This window comes from Hemitrygon akajei, chromosome 7, assembly GCF_048418815.1.
Source record: "Hemitrygon akajei chromosome 7, sHemAka1.3, whole genome shotgun sequence".
Lineage (NCBI taxonomy): Eukaryota > Metazoa > Chordata > Chondrichthyes > Myliobatiformes > Dasyatidae > Hemitrygon > Hemitrygon akajei.
In genome coordinates this window covers 127,239,718-127,265,605 of record NC_133130.1, presented here as the reverse complement: position 1 = coordinate 127,265,605, position 25,888 = coordinate 127,239,718, and the positions used below count along the sequence as shown (strand labels likewise).

General features: G+C 42.1%; 1 protein-coding gene across 2 annotated transcripts in view; it reads left to right on the top strand.

Annotated features, from left to right (window-relative positions):
• chfr (checkpoint with forkhead and ring finger domains, E3 ubiquitin protein ligase) overlaps positions 1 to 20,562 on the top strand; it is a 93,841-nt gene extending 73,279 nt beyond the window's left edge. For both annotated transcript variants that reach the window (XM_073051926.1, XM_073051927.1), the window contains 3 exons: positions 1,423 to 1,530; positions 4,130 to 4,202; positions 6,019 to 20,562. In XM_073051926.1, coding sequence (XP_072908027.1) covers positions 1,423 to 1,530; positions 4,130 to 4,202; positions 6,019 to 6,061 — 224 coding nt within the window. In that variant the 3' untranslated portion in view covers positions 6,062 to 20,562. The remainder of the gene's footprint in view (positions 1 to 1,422; positions 1,531 to 4,129; positions 4,203 to 6,018) is intronic.
• Positions 20,563 to 25,888: the final 5,326 nt, after the last annotated feature.

The window sequence follows — 25,888 nt, the reverse complement described above, 5'->3', positions numbered from 1 at the left end:
CCTTCATCTTAGCCTTCCTGAAATCAACAATCAGCTCTTTCGTCTTACTGATGTTGAGTGCCAGGTTGTGGGCTGCGGCACCACTCCACTAGTTGGCATATCTCACTCCTGTACGCCCTCTTGCCACCACCTGAGATTCTACCACCAATGGTTGTATTGTCAGCAAATTTATTGATGGTATTTGAGCTATGATTAGCCACACAGTCACGTGTATACAGAGAGTAGAGCAGTGGGCTAAGCACACACCCCTGAGGTGCACCAGTGTTGATCGTCAGCGAGAAGGATATGTTATCACCAATCCGCACAGACTGTGGTCTTCCGTTTAGGAAGTCGAGGATCCAATTGCAGAGGCCCAGGTTCTGCAACTTCTCAATCAGGATTGTGGGATGTCCTTTTTGCAATGTATAGATACTGCTCTGTTCTGTTTATAGATACCAGACCAAATGGGGGGGGGGCTGATACTTTCTGCTGGAACAAGAGTGGGATAGGGTTGATACTTTGCTGCTGTTTGTGCATGGGAGGGGGAGAGGGTTCTAATGTTTTTCTGTCATTCATTCTTTGGGGTTTTTTCTTCTGTTTCGTGAATGTCTAGGAAGAGTAAGGATTTCAGGTTGTATACCTTATATATTCTCTGATATTAAATTGAACCATTGGGATTGTTCTAGATTCGAAGAAATCCTGAAATTTCAGAGCCAGTAAATTCATGAGTCTTCAGTCTCTTCAATTAGTATGTAGGCCATTCTGGTCCAAGGGATTTATTGGCATTTTAATTCCATTAATTTCTCAAGTGCTCTTACTTTAGTAATGTTAATTACTTAACCCACTTGATATTACAATGGATTTCATGCAATCAATTAGTAATGCTCCTTTCCAGTGCTGACTTTATTGTGCATGGGATGTTTCCTGTGGTGGTGGAGTCTAAGACCCGAGGACACAGCCTCAGAACAGAGAAACATCCATTTAGAATGGAGTTGAGCAACACACACAAATGTTGGGGAACTCAGTAGGCCAGGCAGCATCTGTGAAAAAGAGTAAATAGTTGAGGTTTCAGAACAGGACCCTTCATCAGGAACTTCTTTAGCCAGAGAGTGATGAATCTGTGTAATTTATTGCCTCAGACAGCTGTGGAGACCAAGTCATTGTGTATATTTGAGGCGGAGGTTGATAGATCCTTGATTAATTGGGGCAGGAAGGGTTGCTGGGAGGGAAATGGATCAGGCATAATGAGATGGCAGATCAGACATGATGGGCCAAATGGCCCAAATCTGCCCAATTTTTTATGGTATAAACATTGTGGGAACTTTTTGAGTTGGAAATGAAAAAGCTTGCCTATGAATTGGACATGTATCAAAATCATATACAGTTGTTCCAGTCTGTTTATTACAAGCTTAACTGCATAAACAATCCTATATTTTTTAACAGATTATAATGTTTCATCAAATGCTGTTCTCTGTTACTGCTGTGGACTACATAACTTCCGTGAGCTGGCTTATCAGTACAGGCAGAACATTCCGAAGGAGGACTTTCCAGGTAGGCTTCATTTATTTATTGAAGTACAGCACCAAACAGGCCCTTCAAGCCACGCCACAGGGCAAACCCCTCTTCACCCCCACCTCCCCTCCTATTTAACCCTGGTAACCTAATCAGCAGGACAGTTTACAATGATTAGTTAACCTACCGACTGGTACTGCTTTGGACTGTGGGAGGAAACCCTTGTAGTCATGGGCAAAATGTACAAACTCCATAAAGGGTATTGAACCTGGGTCACTGGGTCTGTAAAGCTTTGTGCTAACCACTACAATACTGTGCCATAAGTAACACTTCATCAACTGTTAAGAAATTCCAATCTTACTCATTTAACAAAAAAAAAGTGCTGTGATTTTGCACTGTTTTTCAATAACAATCCAGCATGTGGATACAACAGCACTTGCAGTTTCATCCACCTGGGTGGCAGGATGGTGGAACCAAGGACAACATCCAGTGCGGACTCGGCAAAGCTAGAAACATCTTCAAATCATTGAGCAACCTATGGGGATCATCCAAATACAGTGTCCACAAGGTGAAGCTGTACCAGAGCTGTGTTCTGTCCACTCTTTTGTACAGGTCAGAATGCTGGTGCATGACAGAGAACGACCTTGCCAAGCTGTTGTCATTCCGTATCACAAGCCTCCAGAAGATCCTCTGATCTTTCTGGTCAAGAAGGATCTCTAACTACGCCCTGCTCCCTCAGTGTCACCAAGTGCATAGGTCCGTAATAGATAGATAGATACTTTATTCATCCCCATGGGGAAATTCAACATTTTTTCCAATGTCCCATACACTTATTGTAGCAAAACTAATTACATACAATACTTAACTCAGTAAAAATATGATATGCATCTAAAATCACCCTCTCAAAAAGCATTAATAATAGCTTTTAAAAAATTCTTAAGTAGTTTACTTAAATACATTGAGTCCTAACCCCGGCACTTTAACATATCTTACTCCTGGCGGTTGAATTGTAAAGCCGAATGGCATTGGGGAGTATTGATCTCTTCATCCTGTCTGAGGAGCATTGCATCGATAGCAACCTGTCACTGAAACTGCTTCTCTGTCTCTGGATGGTGCTATGTAGAGGATGTTCAGGGTTTTCCATAATTGACCGTAGCCTACTCAGCACCCTTCGCTCTGCTACCGATGTTATACTCTCCAGTACTTTGCCCACGACAGAGCCCGCCTTCCTTACCAGCTTATTAAGACGTGAGGAGTCCCTCTTCTTAATGCTGCCTCCCCAACACGCCACCACAAAGAAGAGGGCGCTCTCCACAACTGACCTATAGAACATCTTCAGCATCTCACTACAAACATTGAATGACGCCAACCTTCTAAGGAAGTACAGTCGACTCTGTGCCTTCCTGCACAAGGCATCTGTGTTGGCAGTCCAGTCTAGCTTCTCGTCTAACTGTACTCCCAGATACTTGTAGGTCTTAACCTGCTCCACACATTCTCCATTAATGATCACTGGCTCCATATGAGGCCTAGATCTCCTAAAGTCCACCACCATCTCCTTGGTCTTGGTGATATTGAGACGCTGGTAGTTTGAGTTGCACCATATCACAAAGTCCTGTATCAGTTTCCTATACTCTTCCTCCTGGCCATTCCTGACACACCCCACTATGGCCGTGTCTTCATGATCTTCATCTTCATGAGCAAACGTTGGAGATGGATTAGCTGTGCCATGAGAAGAGAGGCCAATTCCATCATCAAGACAGCACTTCATTGAACCCCTAAAGGTGGAGGAAATGTGGAAGACCAAAGACAACTTGGCTCTGTATCGTAGAGGCAAGAATGAGGGCCCTGAACCACACCTGGGGCACAATAGAAAAGCTATGGTCAAGGACAGACAGAGATGGAGGACCTTCATTGCTTCTCCTAATGCCAGTGGCATAACAGGCATAATGCTGCTGATGTGGATACGACATGGCTTCTAGAACATAGGACATGGTACAGGCCCTTCAGCTCATAATGTTGTGCTGACCTATATAAATCCACTCCACGCCCTTCCCTCCTACTCAACCGATCTGCAGAATCGGGTGTAGTATCACTGGCATTTGTCATGAAATTTAACTTTGCAGCAGCAGTACAATGCAATACATAATAATAGACAAAATCTTAATTGCAGTAAGTATATGCATGTATATCAAATGGTTAAATAAGTAGTGCAAAAAAAAGTAGTAAAATTGTGTTAATGGGTTTGACATCCAAAAAGAAATCAAATGGCAGAGGGGAAGAAACTGTTCCTGGATCACTGAATGTGTCTTCAGACTTCTGTACCTCCTTCCTCATGGTAGCAATGAGAAGAGGTCATGATCTGGATGATGGGGGTCTTTAATGATGGACGCTGCCTTTTTGAGGCATTGCTTCTTGAAGATGTCCTGGATACTACAGAGGATAGTGCCCATGATGGAGATGACTAACTTTACAACTCCCTGCAGATTTATTTCAATGCTGTGCAGTAGCCCCCCCCCCCCCCCCCCCCCATATCTGACAGTGATGCAGCCTGTCAGAATAGTCTCTGACTGGTAGAATTTGAATAATAGAATTCAATTGAGGAATTTTTAGTTTAAATTGCGATTTATTGATCTTGCAGGCTCTGTAACCGCACGTCCAGACTGTTACTGGGGTCGAAACTGTCGAACACAGGTTAAAGCACATCATGCTATGTAAGTACCACAAGAGGTTAATTGATTCCTTGCTTGAATTGTGGATCCTTTGAACGTGTTGTCTGCCACTTTCCAGTTGGCCTTTCGTCTGGCATGCATTCAATACAATTTGCTACTGTTACTTAGTAATTTGAATAATAAAGGCCACAAACTGAGAGGCTCTGCCATAGCAGTGCTGAGAGTGAGTTAGATCTCCCTTTACAAAGCATCATTGTGCCCTCCCATCGGTATATTAAAGCCTTGCGTGTCTTCATAAGAACTGATTTATGAAGGGTTGACTGTAGCCATGGAGGAATGGATTTAGTAACTTGTCCTTAGGGCTACAGATTTTTTTTTTATTGAACCTAAGCAGAAATTTGATGATCTGTTGTCGAATACAAGAAATGGTCTAAAATAAGTTTGTTATTTTGGCTGAGAAACTTCACAACAATTTGTGTAGCACCAGTGAACACAAAGTATACTGCAGATGCTGTGGTCAAATCAAGACATACAAACAAGCTGGATGAACTCAGCAGGTCAGGCAGCATCCATTGAAATGAGCAGTCAGTACTACTTCCTTAATGTTTGAAGTTGGCATCTGATTATAGTCCATTCGTCCCTCCCCACTGATCTCCCTCCTGGTACTTGTAAGCAGAACAAGCCCCTATACCATCTCCCTCACTACCATTCAGGGGCCCAAATAGTCCTTCCAGGTGAGACAACACTTCACCTGTGAGTCTGTTGAGTCTGGTGCTCCCGGTGTAGCTTCTTGTATATCAGTGAGACCCAGCCTAGATTGGAGGACTGCTTCACCGAGCACCTGTGCTCCATCTACCAGAAGAAGCGGTATCTCCCAGTGGCCACCCATTTCATTTTCACTTCCCATTCATATTCTGACATGTCAATCCATGGCCACCTCGTGATGAGGCCACACTCAGGATGCGGGAGCAGTAACTTGTATTCCATCTGGGTGGCCTCCAATTTGATGGTGTGAGCATCAATTTCTTGAACTTCCGGTAATGCACCCCTCCCTCCGACTTCACGTTCCTGTTTCCCCCTCACTTTATCTCCTTACTTGCCCATAGCCTCCTCTGGGGTGGTCATCCCCCTTCCCTTTCTTCCATAGTCTTCTACCCTCTCCTATCAGATACCCCTACTCCAGCCTTTTATCTCTTTCACCAATCGACTTCTCAGCTCTTTACTTCACCCCTCCTCTAACCCTGACCTCACCTTTTTTCCCAGTCCTGGTGAAGGGTCTTAGCCCAAAACTTCGACTGTTTACTCTTTTCCATAGAGGCTGCCCAGCCTGCCTTTTGTGTGTTGTTTAATGGTTGATTTCTCTTTCTGGTAAACAAGTTCTCTCCCCCTCCCTCTTCCTCTATTCCTCACTCTGACCTTTTACTAGTACTTCTCACCTGCCTTTTACTTCCCCCTGGGTTTCCTCCTTCCCTTTCTCCTGTGGTTCACTCTTCTCTATCAGATTCCTCCTTCTCTAGCCTGTGACCTTTCCCACCCACCTGACTTCACCAATCACTTCTAACTGGCTGCCTCCCCCTCCCACCTTTTTATTTCTGGCATCTTCCCCTTTCCTTTCCCATCCTGAAGAAAGATCTCAGCCCAAAATGGCGAGTTTTATTTCATTTCCATAGATGCTGCTTGACCTGCTGAGTTCCTCCAGCATTTTGTGTGTTGCTTTGGATTTCCAGCATCTACAGACTTCCTCATGTTTAAATTCTTTATCTGTTTTGTATGAATTGAATAGTATCTGAATTGGTATTAACTGGGAAATATTTTGGTGAAATCCAACCATTTTATTTTCATTTTTTTCTTCTTCCAGGAAATTTAACCACATCTGTGAACAAACTCGCTTCAAGCACTGAAAGTGTTCAATGTCAAAGCCATTGCAGCTCCTAGAGAATGAAGATTGAATGAATCTGAACTTTAAAAATGGTCTTTAGAAAACTTTTTCTACAAACTTATGAGGCTCTGGAGCATTGTAAAAATTTATACCTAAAAGATGAAAGGGGAAGATATCGACCAGCCGGTACAAAATTCACCCATTTTTCTGCTGTGGTAGGAACATAGTGCTTAGAGCTATGAAAATGGTTACGTTAAAGATGCACAGCACACAATTTCAGAGTATGGCTTGCAAGTATTTACTCTAGTACTGTAATGTCACATTTTCCACATAAAATTAATTCTTGTTTTGAAACTGCTGTGCAGTTAATATAAGAGTATAATTTTTTTTTAATTTAAAACAGAAGAACTGGAGATGCATCTTTTTAAATTGTTGCTTTTATTGAGCAAGATTCCAGGGATATTCATTACAAAATAGTTAAGGCACTGAGAACATATAATTTCATGTTCATTCTGGTGACCGCCCAGAAGTACTTCTTCAACATCTTTTGTAGAAACTGAGCTTGTAAAGATTTGATTTTCATCAAAGTATTCTAAGTGGAAGATTCCCATGGACTGCTGTGTGGGAGCTGATTTCATTCCTGACTGCACTCTTCTTTCTACTGCAGGCATCCTAAATGTTTAGAAATTGGCAGCCCCAGAAGTTCAATTTCCAGGGACTGCTCACTGACGGGGTAATTAATATTGGCCACCAATCATAGGTAAAGGGGGTCAGATCTGTGGTTGTTAGAGTAAACCTGTGCAGGAGAATTTGTCTGCCAGCTGCACTTAATCTTCTGTTTTTATTGCATTTTAATGGAATGGCAGAATGGTCTATGACTTACGGCATCAAATGTGGGGGAGGTGATACTCTTGTACCCATTCACTGAAGGCACACTTCTCCCACAGCTTCTATAAGAAAGTCATTGTGAATTGTTTGCTGTAGGGTTTTTCCAAGTTTAGAATCCTGTCTTGAGATTTCCTTGTTGAGTTAGTCCTTTGTGTGTTAAGCACCAACTCCTTGTTTTAAGGAGCTTTTAACCATGCTTTAAGGAGCCACTGGCTAGTGAGTGTCAGTGGGCTTTTTATGAGAGTCTTGTAGTCACATCTGAATGAATCTTCAATTGACATGGATGTTCAAATGGTTTAACTTGATATGCAGTATACAACTGGAAATTCTTACGCTTCAGACATGTCTGGAATCAGTCAGGTTTAGTGTCAGTGGCATATGTCATGAAATGTTGTTTTGCAGCAGCAGTATATTGCAATACCTAATTTTTTAAAAGCTATAAATTACAATAAGAAATGTAAATCTTTTTTTAAAAAAACTAGGAGTACAAAAAGAGAGCAAAAAAAAGAGCTCGAGGACATCAGTTCATTCAGACATCTGATGGCTGTGGGGAAGAAGCTGTTCCTAAAACATTGAGTGTGTCTTCAGACTCCTGCACCACCAGCTGAATGGTAGCAATGAGGAGGCGTGTCCTGGGTGATGGACATCTTAACACTGGGAATGATTGGGAACCTTGGCTGACTCCGTCCAGAATTCTAACCACAGAGAAAGCTGAGGCTATTTCAGATCAAGTATATGCTTACTGTAGATTATAACTGATGGGAATCCTGCAGCTCAGCAGCAGACCCTTCTGCCCACAATGTCAATGCTAACAATTGATTCTATTTACCTTGCCGTACTTGGCAAGAAATAATAAATCATGGTCTTGAAAGTTCTGGTTGCTCAAGTGTTCACAACTTTTAGGGGAGTTTATTAGAGAGTCATAGAGCACAGAAAACACCCTTCAGCCCATCCAGTCCAGGCTGAACTATTATTCTGCCTGGTCCCATTGACCTGCATCGGGACCATAGCCCTTCCTATCCCTTCCACGTACTTACCCAAACTTCTCTTAATCACTGCAATTGTACCCACATCCACCACTTCTGCTGGCAGCTCATTCCACAATCACACCACTCTGAGTCAGGGGATCCCAGCCTTTTGTATACCGTGGAGCCTTGCCATTAACCAAGGGGTCTGTGGACCCCAGGTTGGGAACCCCTGCTATGAGTGAAGAAGTTCCTCCTTCGTGGAAAAAGCCTGCTTGCATTTGCCCTATTTATACCCTTCATAATTTTGTATACCTGTCTCAGATCTCCCCTCATTCTCCTGCAATCCTTTCCACATTAACTCAGATCTATATATCCCTCAAACAGTCTGTAACCGTGAATGGTCTTACTCTAATGTAATAATTCGTAGCAAGCTATCGCCAAATTAGCCCAAAAACGGGGGTTCCACACTAGGTTCAGCAACTTGCCAAATAAACTTGTTCGGTTTAAGAAACTTTAGTGATCTATCAGTGACGTAGGCCTTGTGGCCAAAATCTTGTACAGAGAAAAATTGAACAGCAGTTGATAAAAATTTTCAATGAGCACTGAACACTATAATTCTAAAGTCTTCCTGAAATTTAGTTGGATGAAATCTCTCCTCATCCAGTCCGGGATATGGAGAGAGTAAAGAGATCAAGAGAAGTGTTGAAGAGGCAGAAGACATTATTTCCATTACCAGTGGACATTCCAAACACTCAGCACTCAACCATCTTCCAGCCACCTTAACACTCATCAGATTTTCACTTGTCCTTACCAACTCATAAGGCTCTGCATCAACTCCTCATTCTCCGCAACTTCCGCCATCTTCAGAGGGATCCTACCTGAGCTGATTGTGGTTACTTGCAGCTGTAGTTGATTTCACTACTGTGAACCAAGGAAATGAAGGCAAATTATCCTGTTCACCAAGTCCAAAAACAGTTTTGGGGTTGGCTGTGATCTAGCTTACGATGGACCAGTACATCAAACATAGAACACTACAGGAACAGACCCTTTGGGGGCTTTTGATTTGCTTTTTAGCTGGTTCGGCACAACATTGTGGGCCAAAAACTAATTCCTCTAACCTACACAATGTCTGTATCCCTCCATCTTCCTCACGTTCATGTGCCTGTCTAAACATCTCTTAAAAGCCTCTAATGTATTTGCCTCTGTCACCATACCAGACAGCACATTCCGGGTATCCACCACTCTGAGTTTTAAAAAAAATTACCCCCCATGTCTCCCTTAAATATGCCCCCCTCTCACCTTCAATGCATTCCCTCTGGTACTAGACATTTCCACCTTGGGAAACAGATACTCCCTGTTTACTCTACCTATGACTCTCATAATCTTATTAACCCCTATCAGATCTCCCCTCAGCCTCTGACGCTTCAGAGAAAACAACCCAAGTTTATTCAACACACACCCTCTAAACCAGGCAGCATCCTGGTAAACCTCTTCTGCACCCTCTCCAAAGCCTCAACATCCTTCCTATAGTGGGGCAACCTGAACTGTACGCAACACAACATATGTGGCCTAACTGAAGCAGACCTCATTAAAACCTTGTGCTTAAGGTACTAGAGCTTGATCCCCAGAAAAGCATGTCACTGTCAGGAGGAAACCGAATTCTGTACAGTGTACCTCTGATCTATTTCAGCATCATTTTAATATTTCAGGCTGATGACGTTTTGTCAGACCTGGGTAAAGTTAGAAATGAGACAAGTGTCAAGTGGCAGAACAATAGTGGGGTGGGGGGTTCGTTATGGAAGAACTTAATTAAGCTTGTCACCTCTACTGGAGCATAGGCCACTAACAGTAGCTTACCAGAGTCCTCTGTCCTGGACCAGTCTTTCACATTGACCCCAGATTTGGCCCATCTTCTTGGTGTAATCTTTCCTCTCCCAGCATTAGGGTCTTCTGAGCTTCTGTTGGTGTTTCTGTAGCGCTGGTTTTTTTGGAATGGGGGTTGCTGGCCCAATACCCAACTCCCCCCCCCCCTTTCGGCAGCCAGGTTTGAGACTGTAAATGGTGGAGTTGTTGTGGAAGAACCAATCTGTCTGATTTCCCCTCCATCTAGGCTCTGAGGAAGTTCCATAAATGCAGTATTGGTTTTATTTAACAAAGCCCTGAAAAGGAATAACTCTATGGTTTATGTATCATAAAGCAAATGGGTGTATTTGTCCCAGTGTGGCTGTACCAGTTATTTGAAAGAGCTTCCCATTCCCAACTTTTCCCTACAGTTTATCCTTGTTTTATCCATTGCCCACATTGCACTTGGAGGCCACAGGTCGGGGTTTGAATCTGGCTGGTTTCTCGTACACTTTCCATCTGTGCTGGGTCCCATCTAGCATCTTGGCCTCGGCGGGAAAAAAACAGACAAAAATGCTAAAGAAACAGCAAGGTTGCCGCCCAACGTGCCACGAGGCGTGGAAAGGAACAACAATTGGCGACAAAATTGTAAATTTTAATTTTTAAAAAACGCAATTCTTCAGCTGCAAGACAACTGACGTTCTGTGTCATCTCTCCATTGTGTTACGAATATTTCCTTTACCATTTTGTTCTTTCAAGAATAAATCCTCTTCCACTTCTTTGCATTAAATTCAATCTGCTTGCTCTGCCTCTATCCATTTGTGATTATTGTCACTAAGCTTCCTCCCAAACTTCCTGTTAGTTTTGTACACTTCCCTTGTGTCCCAAAGGTTGTAGTTTGTTAACTTCATGAATTTCACACTTAATGCCATTATGCCACTGGCATTCAGAGCAGCAATGAAGGTTTTCCATCTCTCTCTGTCCTTGGCCATCTTCTCTAGTGTGCCCCATGTGCTGTTCAGGGTCCTTATTTTTGCCAAGTTGTGTTTGGTCTCCCACGTTTTCTCCACCCTTCAGGGGTCCAATGAAGTGCTGTCTTGAGATGGAGTTGGCCTCTCTTCTCGTCATGTGCCCAATCCATCTCCAGCGTTTCCTCACGATGATTGTGACATGTCCTCTTGATGACAGTGAAGGAGTAGGGCATGGTCTTCTTGACCAGAACATGTGGAGCATCTTGGTCTTGGCAGTGTTCAGGGCATTTCATCATGGCTGATTCATTTTCCTTCTCAGCCTCAATGTTCTGCCTTTTTCCCCATATCCCTGCACACCCTGACTAGTCAAGAATACTGATTGACGTACTGGTTAATTGTTCTGTGATTAGGCTAAGGATTAAATAGGTGAGTTGCTGGGCGGCACAACTCGTTGGGCTGGAAGGGCCTTTTCTGTTCTGCACTGTATCTCCAAATAAACGCATAAGCAACCAGCCTCCACGAGCATTCTTACTGCCTGTTACACTGCTGGTGTGTAGGGCAGCAATGAAGATCCTCCATCTCCGGCAGTGCTCAGTTTTCTTCATCACATCAGTAACTTCCTCTAGGTTTTCGCCACTGTTGGTTATGCAAGTGGAGACTCAGGAATACCTTCGCACACAGTTGTAGAAGGATTTTTCATTTATGTTTCGGTATCATTTATTTTTGACCAGTCGGGGTTGTTAGCCCTGAGCTTGGAGGACCAGTGGACCACTCTTAGTCTGATCTATTTGACATGAGTGACCCTACCAAGAGTCAAAGGACAAGGTTTGACTCCGGCCAGCGTAGCTCTCTGGATCATTGAGGCATGCAAGCCTCCTAACCATGACAAGATTGTGGCCCTCTCAGAGGGAATTTCAACACTTCATTATCTTAATTGTATGAATCTCTATTGATAGGTTGGCACTGGTCATCTCTAACAGCAGAGGCCACCAATCTAGCTGTTCAATCTTGCCTTGATTACACCCCCCTTATGTTCACTGGCACCCTAGTCATTTGCCCACTTGTGTTACTGGACTTGCCTTTGAACCTGCATTCTGGAATATGAAGGTGTTGATTCTTCTGGCAGAGCACTGCACAGATTGGCAACGTTTCAAGCTCTGTGGTGTCTTTTCAATGCTGCATAAACACAACTAGACTGACTGCTTTTACTTAAGTACGCTTTTTGTTAAAAGCAGTTAAGTGAGATCCGTTTCCAAATCTCCGTTTTAAAAAAAAAACTATCCAGTATGATTGAGCAAGGTGTTCAGTGGAAGTGAGCATTACATCCAATGTTCTGCTTAGGAATTCATAATTTTCAATCCCCACAGGTTGTTAGTTCTTATTCAGTTTATACCTTGACAGTGGGGCAGTTGCATAGCCTCGGTTGTAGCAGGGACTAGGCCTCAAGCCACAGGCTTGCCTGCTGCTGCAGTCCAGGTCAGTAGACACCAGAGCATGGCATCCGTGCTTGGTTGGGAGCTGGCCTCTCTTGTTGGTGCTGCCCTCCAGTGGTTGATTAGTGGAATGACTGGCTGGATTGCCAGGATCTGTGCCATCAATTTATGGGACATGTCACTCAGGGTCTTGGACTATTTATGTTTTCTTGAGTGACTTTTTTTTATTCACTATTTTGGAAGTGCTGTGTATGTTTTGCAACTTGGCCCCAGAGGAACACTGTCTTGTTGGGCTGTATCCATGTATGGTTGAATGATAATTAAACTTGATTTGATATTCACTGAACAGATTTCAAAGCTTCTGCACAAGCCAAGTGAACAGAATGTGGAGAGCTGGAAGTCTTGAGATAGAAAAGAAATGCTGATTGCAGAAAATTCAGATACAATGCACCTACAACAGGAAGACCAGAATACATCAAATGCTGGAAATGTTAATGAAGGGTCATCTACCAGAAATGTTACCCACTCGTACCTCCACAGATGCTGCCTAATTTTAAGCTGGAGACATTGCAGATGCTGGAACTCCATAGCAACTCTCACAAAATGCTGGAGGAACTCAGCAGGCAACATCTACGGAGAGGAATAAACAGTCGATCTTTTGGGCCGTGACTGAGAAAGGTCTCCACCCAAAAAGTCGACCGTCAGAATTAGGTTTAATATCATTGGCATATGCTATGAAATTTGTTATGTGGCAGCAGTACATGTCAATACATAATAAAAACTGTAAATTACAATACATTTAAGAAGTTAAGCAAAAAGAGGGGAATAAAAATAATGAAGTTGTGGTCATGAGTTTAATGTCCATTCAGGAATCAGGTAGCAGATGGGGAGAAGTTGTTCCTGAATCTTTGAGTGTGTGCTTCAGGATCCTGTACCTCCTCCCTGATGGTAGCAATACTAAAAGGGCAGGTACTGGGTGATAGCGTCCTTAATGATGGATGCTGTCTTTTTTCTTTTTTTTTCTTTTTTTTTTGGAAGCATTGCTCCATGAAGACGTCCTGGATGCTGGGGACACTATTGCCCGTGACGGAACTGACTGAATTTACAACTTTCTGCAGTTTATTTCAATCCATGTGGTGTCCCCCCCCCCCACCCAATTACCAGGCAATGATGCAGCCAGTTAGAATACTCACCACAGTACCTCAGTAGAAATGTGTGTGTGTATTCATTTCTGTAAATACTGCCTGACCTGCTGAGTTCCTCCAGTATTTTGTGAGTTTCTGTCTAATTTGACTGCCTCAGCACTTTCTATTAATTATAATATTGATTGCTGCATATTCCAATTCCTAAGTGAATAAGGATTCTGTGCATTTTAAGCCATATTGTAAAGAGGCAAACCTAAGCAATATCTGGATGAGCACTTGAATCAGTGTATAAATTATGAGTCAGGTGCTGGTTAATGGGTGCCAGGATCTGTTTCTATACTGATGAATTCCTAGATATGAGGAGCTTATGATAGAGCTAAATTGCTGTAACCATCCACAATAGAAGCAGAATTAAGCTATTCGAGTCTGCTCTGTCATTTGATCATGGTTGATTTATTTCTTCTCTCAACCCCATTCTCCTTTCTTCTCACCGTAACCTTTGAATGCTGACTAATTAAGAACTTATCAATCTTCACTTTAAGTACACTCAATGACTTGGCTTCCACAGCCTTCTGTGGCAATGAATTCTACAGATTCACCACTCTGAAGAAATTTCTCCTCATCCCTGTTCTAAAGGGATGCTCTTCTATTCTGAAGGCTGCGCTCTCTGGTCCTAGACTCCCCTACTGCAGGAAACATTCTCTAACAATCACAAGTACAGTTCCAGTGTAGAATCTGGCATTGCACAAAACCATTCAACCCATTGTCCAAGTGTTGACTTTTTAGTCCTAGTATTGTGTCAAGTGTTTGAGTGCCGCAGTAGTCACACTTCCAGAACTCTGGGAAACTGTAGCTGTTATAAATGCATGTTCAGCCTAGGTCCAATCGAGTTTACATTTTGGCTTGAAGTTACCACTTTAACAATAAATTGTCTGGTGCCATGCACTTGAGATTTGATTTAACCAGGCTTTCTGAAAATAGTATCACTGTATCCTGAGAAAACTCTCAAATGCTTTGTCTTGAGTGATGTGGATGCCAGAATGTAGTTGGCTGGATTCATCTCGTCCTGTTTCCTAGGCCATTCTTCCATCTTCTGCCAGCATCAATCCAAAAATCATCTCGCCTGGTACTAAGTTTCTGCTGCATCACTGCCCATCATTATCTTAGATTTAGAATTCTTGCTCATGTGTCTCCTCGTCTCTTCCCTTCCTAGATCTGCAGCCTTCCCATTCGTGGTTTCCAACCGTGAGCACTTTCCTTCTGCCACATTGATATCTTATGAATCCTCTCTCCCTTCAGCCCAATATTTATAGCTCTGCATTTGGAAACTGAGATTTCCTGCATCATCTTTCTTTCAAAATTCCAAGACAAAGCATCAGAAACACTGGACAACAAATTTTTTGAAAGTGTTGCTTCCTCAGATTTTTTTTTTGTTTATGATAGACCGCGTGAAGCTGAACACAAATATAATTTCAGATTACTTGTATTGCATAGGAATTTGGAGAAACAAGAAATCAACTTTTATTGAATATATACTTAACTACATAATGGTGCTGACACTTGCAAAGGTTAAATTAAGCAAAAAATGTTTTGATGATTTTCATTTGCACTCAGTATCTGAGGCTTCTCGCTTAAGTGTCCAGCAATAATCAGCCAGAATTGATGGATTCCAATTGCACTAATACCATTTTCTCCATGACTGCAATGTCCTGGTGAAACCTTTTGTCATGTTCATCACTCAGTGCCAAGATTTTCAGGGAAGAATTGGGAATGCAGAAAATTAATCTTTAGTGACATGTTGCACATCATAGTTTTGTGTGCTAGAAACATGTCAATCAGCTACATGTAGTTTAGTGCACTGTAGTTGCCAAGAAAATTTTCAACATCTTTGATTGCCTTCCATGTGATTTTCACCAGTCCCACAAGAAGTTCTATGAATTGCCTGTCATTGATGACCTGTTTGATTTGTGGACCAACAAAAGTGCCTTTCCTAATCTTGGCATCAGTTACTCTAATTTGAATTATGAATTGAAATAGCAAAATATAGGCTATTTTTTAAAATCATGGGTGGTAGGAAAATTTCAGTGATTTTCATGATTAGCAGCCACAAATCCATAAGAAGCACTCAAAAGTATTCAGGAAGCAAAATATTTGTGTTCAGTGAATTCAGACAAAGGTCAGACAATTTACTGCTAAAGTGATACCTTCAAGCCAAAAGGGAGAAGATGCATTCATAACAGCTACAGGTCCCCAAAGAAGACTGGAGAGTTCCTGGTCAAGATGGCGCCTGCATACAACACTCCTTCGGTCGACATCTGGACAGATCATGAAACCATATATTCCACTTTTATGTCTTTTTGTTTTTTGCCTTGAATGTGATTCTGGACCTATTGAAGCCTGTGATTTGCAGTTTGGAGATTATTTGGGTGTTCTAGCACTCTGCAGTCTCCGAGAGGATTCCAGGAGGCAGTGTGCATGAACCTTGTGGCAAGAAGACTACAAGATGGGGCATGAGCGATGTTCGACTCCATTTCGCTGCTTAAAGGTTCCATTGTCTGCCGATTAAAGCAACGAAGGAGATAGAAACATCCAGGTGATTGTGGAAAGTGAGCACCAGTTGCCTGTCTTTCTGGAGGATTGCTCTGCTGCCAGAGAGGGGAGATTGCCTTTTGATTGCTGGGTAATTACTCTGTTGCTGGAGAGGGGAGAGGCTGCCACTGTACCTGGCGAATGTTAACCGGGTTTTCTGCGTTTTGGATATGGACTTGAGCTATACTGTGATTTTAGCCTGATCTTTCTCATGTTTTTGTGTGCGGGGGAGAAGGATTTTGGGGTCAATGTACCTGTTCTGGTTTTTTTTGTGCGGGGTGGAAGGATTTAGGGGTTGATGATGGTGTTGCTGTACTTGGTTTTGTGGCTATCTGGAGGAGAAGAATTTTAGACATGTATACTTTGATAATAAATGAATGTCTGAGTTCTGGAAGTATGATATTTAGGATCATCTTTTTGTTCTGGTTTGGTCCCTTGGCCATTCTTAAAACCCTTCTTGGCTCTGCAAAGAAAATTTGACTGCCTTTCGTTGGAGCTGCACTCTTTTGGAGAATCGTTTTCTAATTATTTTTTTTTGGCTTGCTAATTTCACTCTATCAGAATCCAAATCAACTACTATGGAAATATAATTTTATGAAGCAAAATTTAAGTTGATGAAATAAGCTGAAATGGATTTGGTATCAAATTCTATGTGGTGTGCACACCTCATCCTGGAAAACGCTACAGAGTGCAACACCTCTCTTCAGAATTCTTTTGCAACTGATGAATACCTCAGAGTGTGTGGTCAGACGTGGCAGATGGCTGTGAAATGCTTGACCAGTTAGTTTTTGAATGATGCTGTTTGAAGAACTGCAAACTGGTGTGACAGGAGATTCTTTGGAACGAGAGCCTCTCAGGGATCCTCTGAGCACTGCAGAAGAGAACTTGTGGAGAGATTGGGGTTAAGTGTGAAACTCCAGTATGGAGCAGCGATATCCCTGATGCTACAAGCAGCGTTACACAAAGCAGCCCTTGCTGTCAACTAAGGCCACACAGTGTTGTGTATTTTTTTAAAATTCAGAGCGAGTACTCCCTGCTGATTCGTTGCGGTCCACAATAGTACTGAAAATAAAATCGTTCACAGAAGGCGACAGTACTTGGTTCCTGGCATCAACTGACTTTCCCTTTCGGAGTCATTGTCTCGATGGTATTTCAGTACCAGGCACCCTCCCAACCTCCAGTGTCAGCAGTCAACAGCGGCAGACTGATTAATGCCTTCGGCTCTGCAAAACAACTCAAACAATTACGGACATGTCACTGAGTGTCTTGAGATTCAAATCCTGATTCTTTCATTATCGCATTGATAATGCATTATTATTCACGGCTGTGAGGGACTTCGAAACAAGTTGGGCTGGTTTAAACTGTGCTTGGAAGCTCCAGAGTTCATTGGCTATTTGCCTTTTAGCTGCCATGTGCTACCATGTATATTAACTTGCTGTCTCACTCTTTATTTCGAAGTACTCGGAAATGAAACAACATTGTAACTTCCTATGCAATTGTGACTACCTGAAACTCAGTAATTGCTAACTATTTAGCATTTTATCCTCTAGATATGCTTGAGGGTCTTGAAGCAGTATGCAATTATAATTTTAGGTTGCTGTCTAGTTAGATAAGGTTTTCATACTCCACCTCCTTGAAATATGTCACTAAAGAACTAGTTGTTCAAATCATAATAACCAGATTTTCAATTTTTGGTTAGTTTTTTAAACTGAAATAATTCAGAATAAATCCAAACACTTGGATGTTGTTTGTACCCCAGAGCTGTTAAATGAAGGGAATCACAGTTTCTACATAAGAGTAGAATTAGACCAGATGGCTCATTGAGTCTGCTCTGCCATTTCATCATGGCTGATCCATTTTCCTTCTCAGCCCCCATCTCCTGCCTCTCCCCGAATCCCTTCATGCCCCAACCGATCAAGAATCTATCAACCTCTGCCTTGAATATACCCAATGATTTGACCTCCACAGCCGCCTATAGCAAAAAGTTCCATAGATACACCACCCTCTGGCTAAAGAAATTCTTCCTCATCTCCGTTCTAAAAGGACACCCCTCTATTCTGAGGCTGTGTCCTCTGGTCTTGCTTTTTGTTGATATTAAATGATCCAGGGTTATATTGGGAGTTAAGCAGAGCACTTTTATAGTTACTCTTATCCCTTTATATGAATATATGTACTAGAGTGTAAAGATTTGAAGAATTAAATTTACAGGTTTAAAGGATGTGCAGGAAGTCTAGGGGAAGTTTATGGCAGGCTACTAACTAATTATTACATTGTTGATGTATGGAAGGAGCTCCAGTCAAGATGCGTCAGTGTGCAATACTTCTTTGGTCGACATCTTCCAGATAGCAAACAAAAATAGATTTTTTTACTTATACGTCTATTTTTCACCTTAAATGTTTCTCTGGACTGTTAGAGCCTGTGATTTACAGTTTGGAGATTGTTTGAGTGATCCTGCACTTTGCTGGCTCCGAGATTTCGGGAAATGAGCGCATACTCGGGTGGCCTCGATGCAAAGAAACTTCGAGACAGGGTATGAGCCGATGTTTGACTCCTTTTCAATGTTTAAAGCATCCATTAATTGCCAATTAAAGCATCGAGGAAGACTGAGACATCAAGTCGAATGTAGAAGGCGAGTGAGAGGTTTGGCACCAGCAGCCTGCCTTTTGATCGCTGCCAGAGCAGGAGTCTGTGACAAGCCTTTGGCCGTCAGGCGGGTAGGCCTCTCTGCCTCATGTGGTGTCCCTCTCTTTTGATAAACGTCGGTTATATCGTAGGATGGTGTCATGGTTCTGTGCTTATGGACTGTGGACTTTTTCAGACTTGGGGTTTTTATATATATTTTTAATCACCCTTTTTTGTGTGGGGGGTAGGTTTTTTTGGGGGGGTGTTGATCAGGATGCCTTTTTTTTGTACAAGGGGATTTGATGTTTCTCTTTGAATTACTTTCATGTTCTTGTTTCATAGCTATCCGGAGAAATACAAATTTCAGAGTTGTATATGGATGCATACTTTGATAATAAATGAAAAATTAAACTGAAGCACTTAGGGGAGACCCATGGAATCACTGGGAGAATTCCACACAGCCTGGAGATCAGGGTTAAATTCCAGTTACTGGAGCTGTGGGGCATCTTTCTGAAGGAAATGTCCATTTTAAGCGACATTTAATCATAGTATATAACAATTAGCTCCCAAATAAGTATTGGGAATACATTTTAAGTATGAGCTAAAATCTTCATCCACATTCTAATCCTTTTAAACTTTGCATTCTATTTCAATGCAATGGTTATTGAACAAAGTTGGCATTTTTAAAAAATTCAGTTACAGGTCTTTTCTAACTGGTGTCTGTGGGGGGGATGAGTAATTTGATTTATTTACATAGGTGCATGGCAAGCAAGCATTAATGATCGCAATCTTCATACCCTTCATTGGACTGGGAATGAAATAATTTGGTTAAACAAACCAGGATGTGTCTTGCACTTTATCCACTGTGTCTGTAAAAGCACTGGCTGGTACCCTGGGAGAGAAGTTTAAGGGTCTTGTTCCAACCTGATGTAGGTTGTAAGCAGTCGCACTAATATTGCTTTCTGAGCCCAAATTTAAATTTGGACTTCTCTTTAGGATTGTGAGCATGTATCTGAATGATGGGGTTCTTTCTAACACTTTTTTTTGTGGTGGTCTTTAAATCCTTGCACTGTAACTTTGCCTATAACAAAGCAATCTTAACATACCAGCTGATCCAGACAGAATAAATTGGACACTGCATTACGTTGAACTTTTATTACGAGGTAGCATTTACAGGATAGTTCTATGTTAACTACTTTGGAAACCTGGATTGGTTTGTTTTAAACTTGGACCAAAGGAAGTAGTGTTGGATTTTATCGGATGCTGTCTCTGTGCTTCTGGAATCTCTGGAAGCAGTCTTTGAAGGCTTCACTACTTAGAGCATCTCAGGGCACATTCTTTCCCCTTTGCAGTCAGTCTAGTACACTGTTCCAAAGGCACATTAATATAGTCTATTTGGCATGGTAATTAGTCATTTACAAAAACAATTGGGTCGCTGGGTGTTTGCAAATAACATTAAATAACTTGATCCCTTTTTTTAAATAAAGGCAAAATAGTTGCACACATTCAGGCAGTGATGTCCTGATCTTCTCAGCCATGTAGAAATAGAAATTGAACTAGAAATGTAGCTGTTAACTTTCTGCAATAAAATATGCATTGTTGTTTAGTTAAAGCACAGTAGAAGTAAGGGCACTGATTTCGGAGTGGGGTTAGATCAGGGGATTCCCAACCTTTGTTTTTATATACCATGGACCAATATCATTAAGCAAGGGGTCCGTGCTTGGGAACCCCCTGGATTAGGTGGATGTTGAATTTTGACAATAAATTAGATCATTCCAGAATAATAAATCCTGGAAAAAATTAATTATTTTTAGAAAGCAAAATGGTGTGGTTTTTAAATGGATCCAGAGTGCACTGGTTACTCCTAACTAGCTGAAAATTGTGTTGTATAACAGTTTTACCTTTTTTGTTGGTAATGTGAAATGTGTTCAGTGATTTATTTGCAAAAGAGATTGTCCTTGTTGTTTCAACTGAAAATGTCAGTGATTTCTATTTCTGTAAGTACCTGCAAAACAATGCTCCTCAAAACCAGAAATCATTTATAAAATAAAGACCATAAACTTCATGAGAGATTCTGAACCTGTCTTTACTTCAGCTTCTACGGGGTTTACCCATTCTAGGTATTGACTTGCTTCTGAGTAAGTGTCTGTGCCGGTGGTGTAGTGGCATCCACACTGGACTTTTGGCAAAGAGGTGGTGAGTTCAAATCCAGCAGCTCCTTGTACAAGTTCCACCCGTGCTGCGTTGAGCATTCAATTCAACTTGTTGCTCGGTCTCATAAAACAGAAACACTGAAGTTGCTGCCTGCAAGACAGATATATTCCAAATAAGAAATTTTCGAAGGGAAGAAGGACACTACCATGGCTGACAAGTGAAGTCAGAGCCAAAGTAAAAGCAAAAGAGAGGGCATACAAGGAAGCCAAAGCTAGTGGGAAGTTAGAGGATTGGGGAGCTTTTAAAAACCAACAGAAGGAAACTATGAAGGTCATTCAGAAGGAAAAGATGAATTATGAGACGAAACTGGCGACTAATATCAAAGAAGATACTAAAAGCTTTTTTAAGTATATAAAGGGTGAAAGAGAGTAGAGGGTAGATATAGGACCAATACAAAATGACGCTGGAGATATTGTAATGAGAGATGCAGAGATGGCAGAGGAACTGAATGTGTATTTTGCATCAGTCTTCACAGTGGAAGATGTCTGCAGTATACTGGACTTTCAAGAGTGTCAGGGAACTAAAGTGTGTGCAGTGAAAATTATGACTGAGAAGGTGCTCAGGAAGCTTAATGCTCTGAGGCTGGAGAAATTTCCTGGACCTGATGGAATGCACCCTTGGGTTCTGAAGGAAATAGCTGGAAACATTGTGGAGGCATTAACAGTGATCTTTCAAGAGTCAGTAGATTCTGGCATTGTACTGGATCACTGGAAAATTGCAAATGTTACTCCGCTATTTAAGTAGAAAGAAAGCTATAGACCTGTTAGCCTGACATCAGTGGTTGGGAAGTTGTTGGAATCAATTGTTAGGGATGAGATTACGTAGAACCTGGAGGCACATGACAAGATAGGCCAAAGCCTGCATGGTTTCCTGAAAGGAAGATCCTGCCTGACAAAACTGCAATTCTTTGAGGAAATTACAAGCAGGGTAGACAAAAGAGATGCAGTAGACGTGGTGTACTTGGATTTTCAGAAGGCCTTTGACAAGGTGTCACATATGAGGCTGCTTAGCAAGATAAGAGCCCATGGAATTGCAGGGAAGTTACTAGTGTGGGTGGAGCATTGGCTGGTCGGCAGAAAACAGAGAGTGGGAATGTAGGGATCCTATTCTGGCTGGCTGCCGGTTACTAGTGGAGTTCCACGGGTCGGTGTTGGGACCGTTACATTTTACCATGTATGTCAATGATTTGGACTATGGTATTAAAGGATTTGTGGCTAAATTTGCTGATGATACAAAGATAGGTGGAGGAGCGGGTAGTGTTGAGGAAACAGAGAAGCTGCAGAGAGACTTAGATAGTTTAGGGGAATGGGCAAAGAAGTGGCAAATGAAATACAATATTAGAAAGTGTATGGTCATGCACTTTGGTGGAAGAAATAAACGAGCAAACTATTATTTAGATGGGGAGAGAATTCAAAATGCAGAGATGCAGAAAGACTTGGGAGTCCTTGTGCAAGATACCTTAAAGGTTAACCTGCAGGTTGAGTCGGTTGTGAAGAATGCAATGTTGGCATTCATTTCTAGAGGTATAGAATATAAGAGCCGGGATGTGATGTTGAGGCTCTATAAGGCACTCGTGAGACCACACTTGGAGTATTGTGTGCAGTTTTGGGCTCCTTATTTTAGAACAGATATATTGACATTGGAGATGGTTCAGAGAAGATTCATGAGAATGATTCCAGGAATGAGAAGGTTACCATATGAGGAACGTCTGGCAGCTCTTGGGCTGTATTCCCTGAAGTTCAGGAGAATGAGGGGGAGATCTCATAGAAACATTCTGAATGTTAAAAGGCCTGAACAGATTAGATGTGGCAAAGTTATTTCCCGTGGTAGGGGATTTTAGGACAATAGGGCATGGCTTCAGGATTGAAGGACATCCTTTTAGAACAGAGATGTGGAGAAATTATTTAGTCAGAGGGTGGTAAATCTGTGGAATTTGTTGCCACGAGCAGCTGTGGAGGCAAAGTCATTGGGTGTATTTAAGGCAGAGATAGATAGGTTCTTGATTAGCCAGGGCATCAAAGGGTATGGGGTGAAAGCAGGGGAGTGGGGATGACTGGATGAAGTGGATCAGCCCATGATTGAATGGCGGAGCAGGCTTGAATGGCCTACTTCTGCTCCTAAATCTTATGGTCTTATGATGAGCCAAATGAGGCGCAGGAAGAACTTACCTTTATTTTAAACTGAATAAGTAATGTACCGTTTAGATCTGCTATGTGACTTTCAAATTTTTTAGTTTCAAGGACTGTGGTAGTGCAGTGGGTAGCATAGCGCCTTACAGTATAGGTGACACGGCTTCAATCCCTGCCACTGCCTGTAAAAAGTTAGTACATTCTTCCCGTGACCACTTGGGTTTCCTCCAGGTGCTTCAGTTTCTTCCCACAGTCCAAAGATGTACCTGGTTGGTAGGTTAATTAGTCACTGTAAATTGTCCCGTGAGTAGGATTAAATCGGGCGATTGCTGGGTGGTGTGGCTGGAAGGGTTGAAAGGGCCTTTTCCATGCTATATCACATTAAATAAATAAACTGAACTGAGATGCTCTGTGAAACAAAGTTTTTGCATCATCAGTGGATAGATAATGGTATTGCAATTAAGTAAAAAAAAATCAACTGAACTTATAAAAATGATATGGGTATCCATGTCCTGGTCTGTGCCATTGACCTTGTAAAATCAATTAAATAACCAAATCTTACAAAAGGTACCTGTACATCCTGCCTGTGGAACACATGGGTTTTCTCCGTGTGCTCCAGTTTTCTCCCACGGTCCACAGACGTACCAGATAGGTTAATTGCTTATTGTAACTTAGGTTAAGGCTAAATCATGGTTGTCAGGAGTTAGTCATAGAAAAGTACAGCACAGAAATAAGCTCTTTGGCCCATCTAGTTTGTGCCAAACCATTTAAACTGCCTACTCCAATCAACCTGCACCAGGACCATAACCCTACCATCCATGTACCTATCCAAACTTGTCTTGAACATTGAAATCGGGCTCACATGCACCACTAGTGTTGGCAGCTCATTCCACACTCTCCGCCCTCTGAGTGAAGAAGTTTCTTCGTATGTTCCCCTTAAACTTTTCACCTTTCACCCTTAACCCATGACCTCTGGTTGTAATCCCACCCAGCCTCAGTGGAAAAAGTTGCTTCATTTACCCTATCGTAATTTTGTATAGATAGATAGATAGATACTTTATTCATCCCCATGGGGAAATTCAACTTTTTTTTCCAATGTCCCATACACTTGTAGCAAAACTAATAACATACAATACTTAACTCAGTAAAAAATATGATATGCATCTAAATCACTATCTCAAAAAGCATTAATAATAGCTTTTAAAAAGTTCTTAAGTCCTGGCGGTTGAATTGTAAAGCCTAATGGCATTGGGGAGTATTGACCTCTTCATCCTGTCTGAGGAGCATTGCATCGATAGTAACCTGTCGCTGAAACTGCTTCTCTGTCTCTGGATGGTGCTATGTAGAGGATGTTCAGAGTTTTCCATAATTGACCGTAGCCTACTCAGCGCCCTTCGCTCAGCTACCGATGTTAAACTCTCCAGTACTTTGCCCACGACAGAGCCCGCCTTCCTTACCAGCTTATTAAGACGTGAGGCGTCCCTCTTCTTAATGCTTCCTCCCCAACACGCCACCACAAAGAAGAGGGCGCTCTCCACAACTGACCTATAGAACATCTTCAGCATCTCACTACAGACATTGAATGACGCCAACCTTCTAAGGAAGTACAGTCGACTCTGTGCCTTCCTGCACAAGGCATCTGTGTTGGCAGTCCAGTCTAGCTTCTCGTCAAATCTCCTCTCAGTCTTCTACGTTTCAGGGAATAAAGTCCCAACCTATTCAATCTTTCCTTGTAATTCAAGTCCTGTCCCAGCAACATCCTTGTCAGTTTTCTGTATACTCTTTCAGCCTTACTTGCATCCTTCCTGCAGGTAGGTGACCAAAACTGCACACAACACCCCAAATTAGGCCTCACCAACATCTTGTACAACCTCAACATAACATCCCAGCTCCTGTACTCAGTGCTTCGATTTATGAAGTTCAATGTGCGATAAGCTTTCTACCTGTGACGCCACGTTCAAAGAATTATGGACCTGTATTCCCAAATCCCTTTGTTCTACCATTCACTGTGTAAGACCCACCTAGTTAGTATTACCCAAGTGCAACACCTCACACTTGTCTACATTAAATTCCATCGGATATTTTTCAGACCATTTTTCCAGCTGGGTGAAATCCCACAGCTGTCTACTACACCCCCAACCTTTGTGTCATCTGCAAATCTGATGATCCAATTAATCACATTATCATGCAGATCAATGTTCTGTAAGGCACTGGAGAGGCCTCACTTGGAGTATAGCGAGCAGTTTTGGGTCCCTTATCTAAGAAAGGATGTGCTGACACTTGGAGATTGCCCAGTGGAGGTTCATGAGAATGAACTTGGGAATGAAAGGGTTATTGTATGAGGAACGTTTGATGGCTCAGGGCCTGTACTTGCTGGAATTCAGAAGAATGAGGGGCAATCGCATTGAATCCTATCGAATGTTGAAAGACCTAATTGGTGTGGATGTTGAGAAGTTGTTTCTTATAGTGGGGGAGTCTAGGACCAGAGAGGGCACAGCCTCCGAATAGAGGGATGACCATTTAGAACAGAGATGAGGAATTTCTTTAGCCACAGGGCGGTGAACCTGGAATTCATTACCATAGGCAACTGTGGAGGCCAATTCAATGGTTGTATTTAAGGTGGAGGTTGATAGGTTCTTGATTAGTCAGAGTGTGTAACTAATGCAGAGAAGGCTGGAGAAAGGGGGTGAGTGGGCAAAAGGATCAGCCATGATGAAATGGTAGAGCTGAGTCGATGGGCCAAATGGCCTAATTCTGCTCCTTTGTCTTGTGGGTTTAATCATTCAGCTAAATACTCTTTACTGGTTACAGTTGGCTCTTTAATGGAAGTGGATAATGGTGAATTTAGTGACTGTCACTGGCATGCTGTCTTTTCGGAATGGTCTTAGAACATGGATCAAGATAGTACAATGCAGTACAGGCCCTTCGGCCCACAATGTTGTGCTGATATTTTAACCTACTCCAAGATCAATCTAACTCTACCCTCCCACATAGTCCTCTATTTTTCTATTATCTATGTGCCTATCTAAGAATTTCTCAAATGTCCCT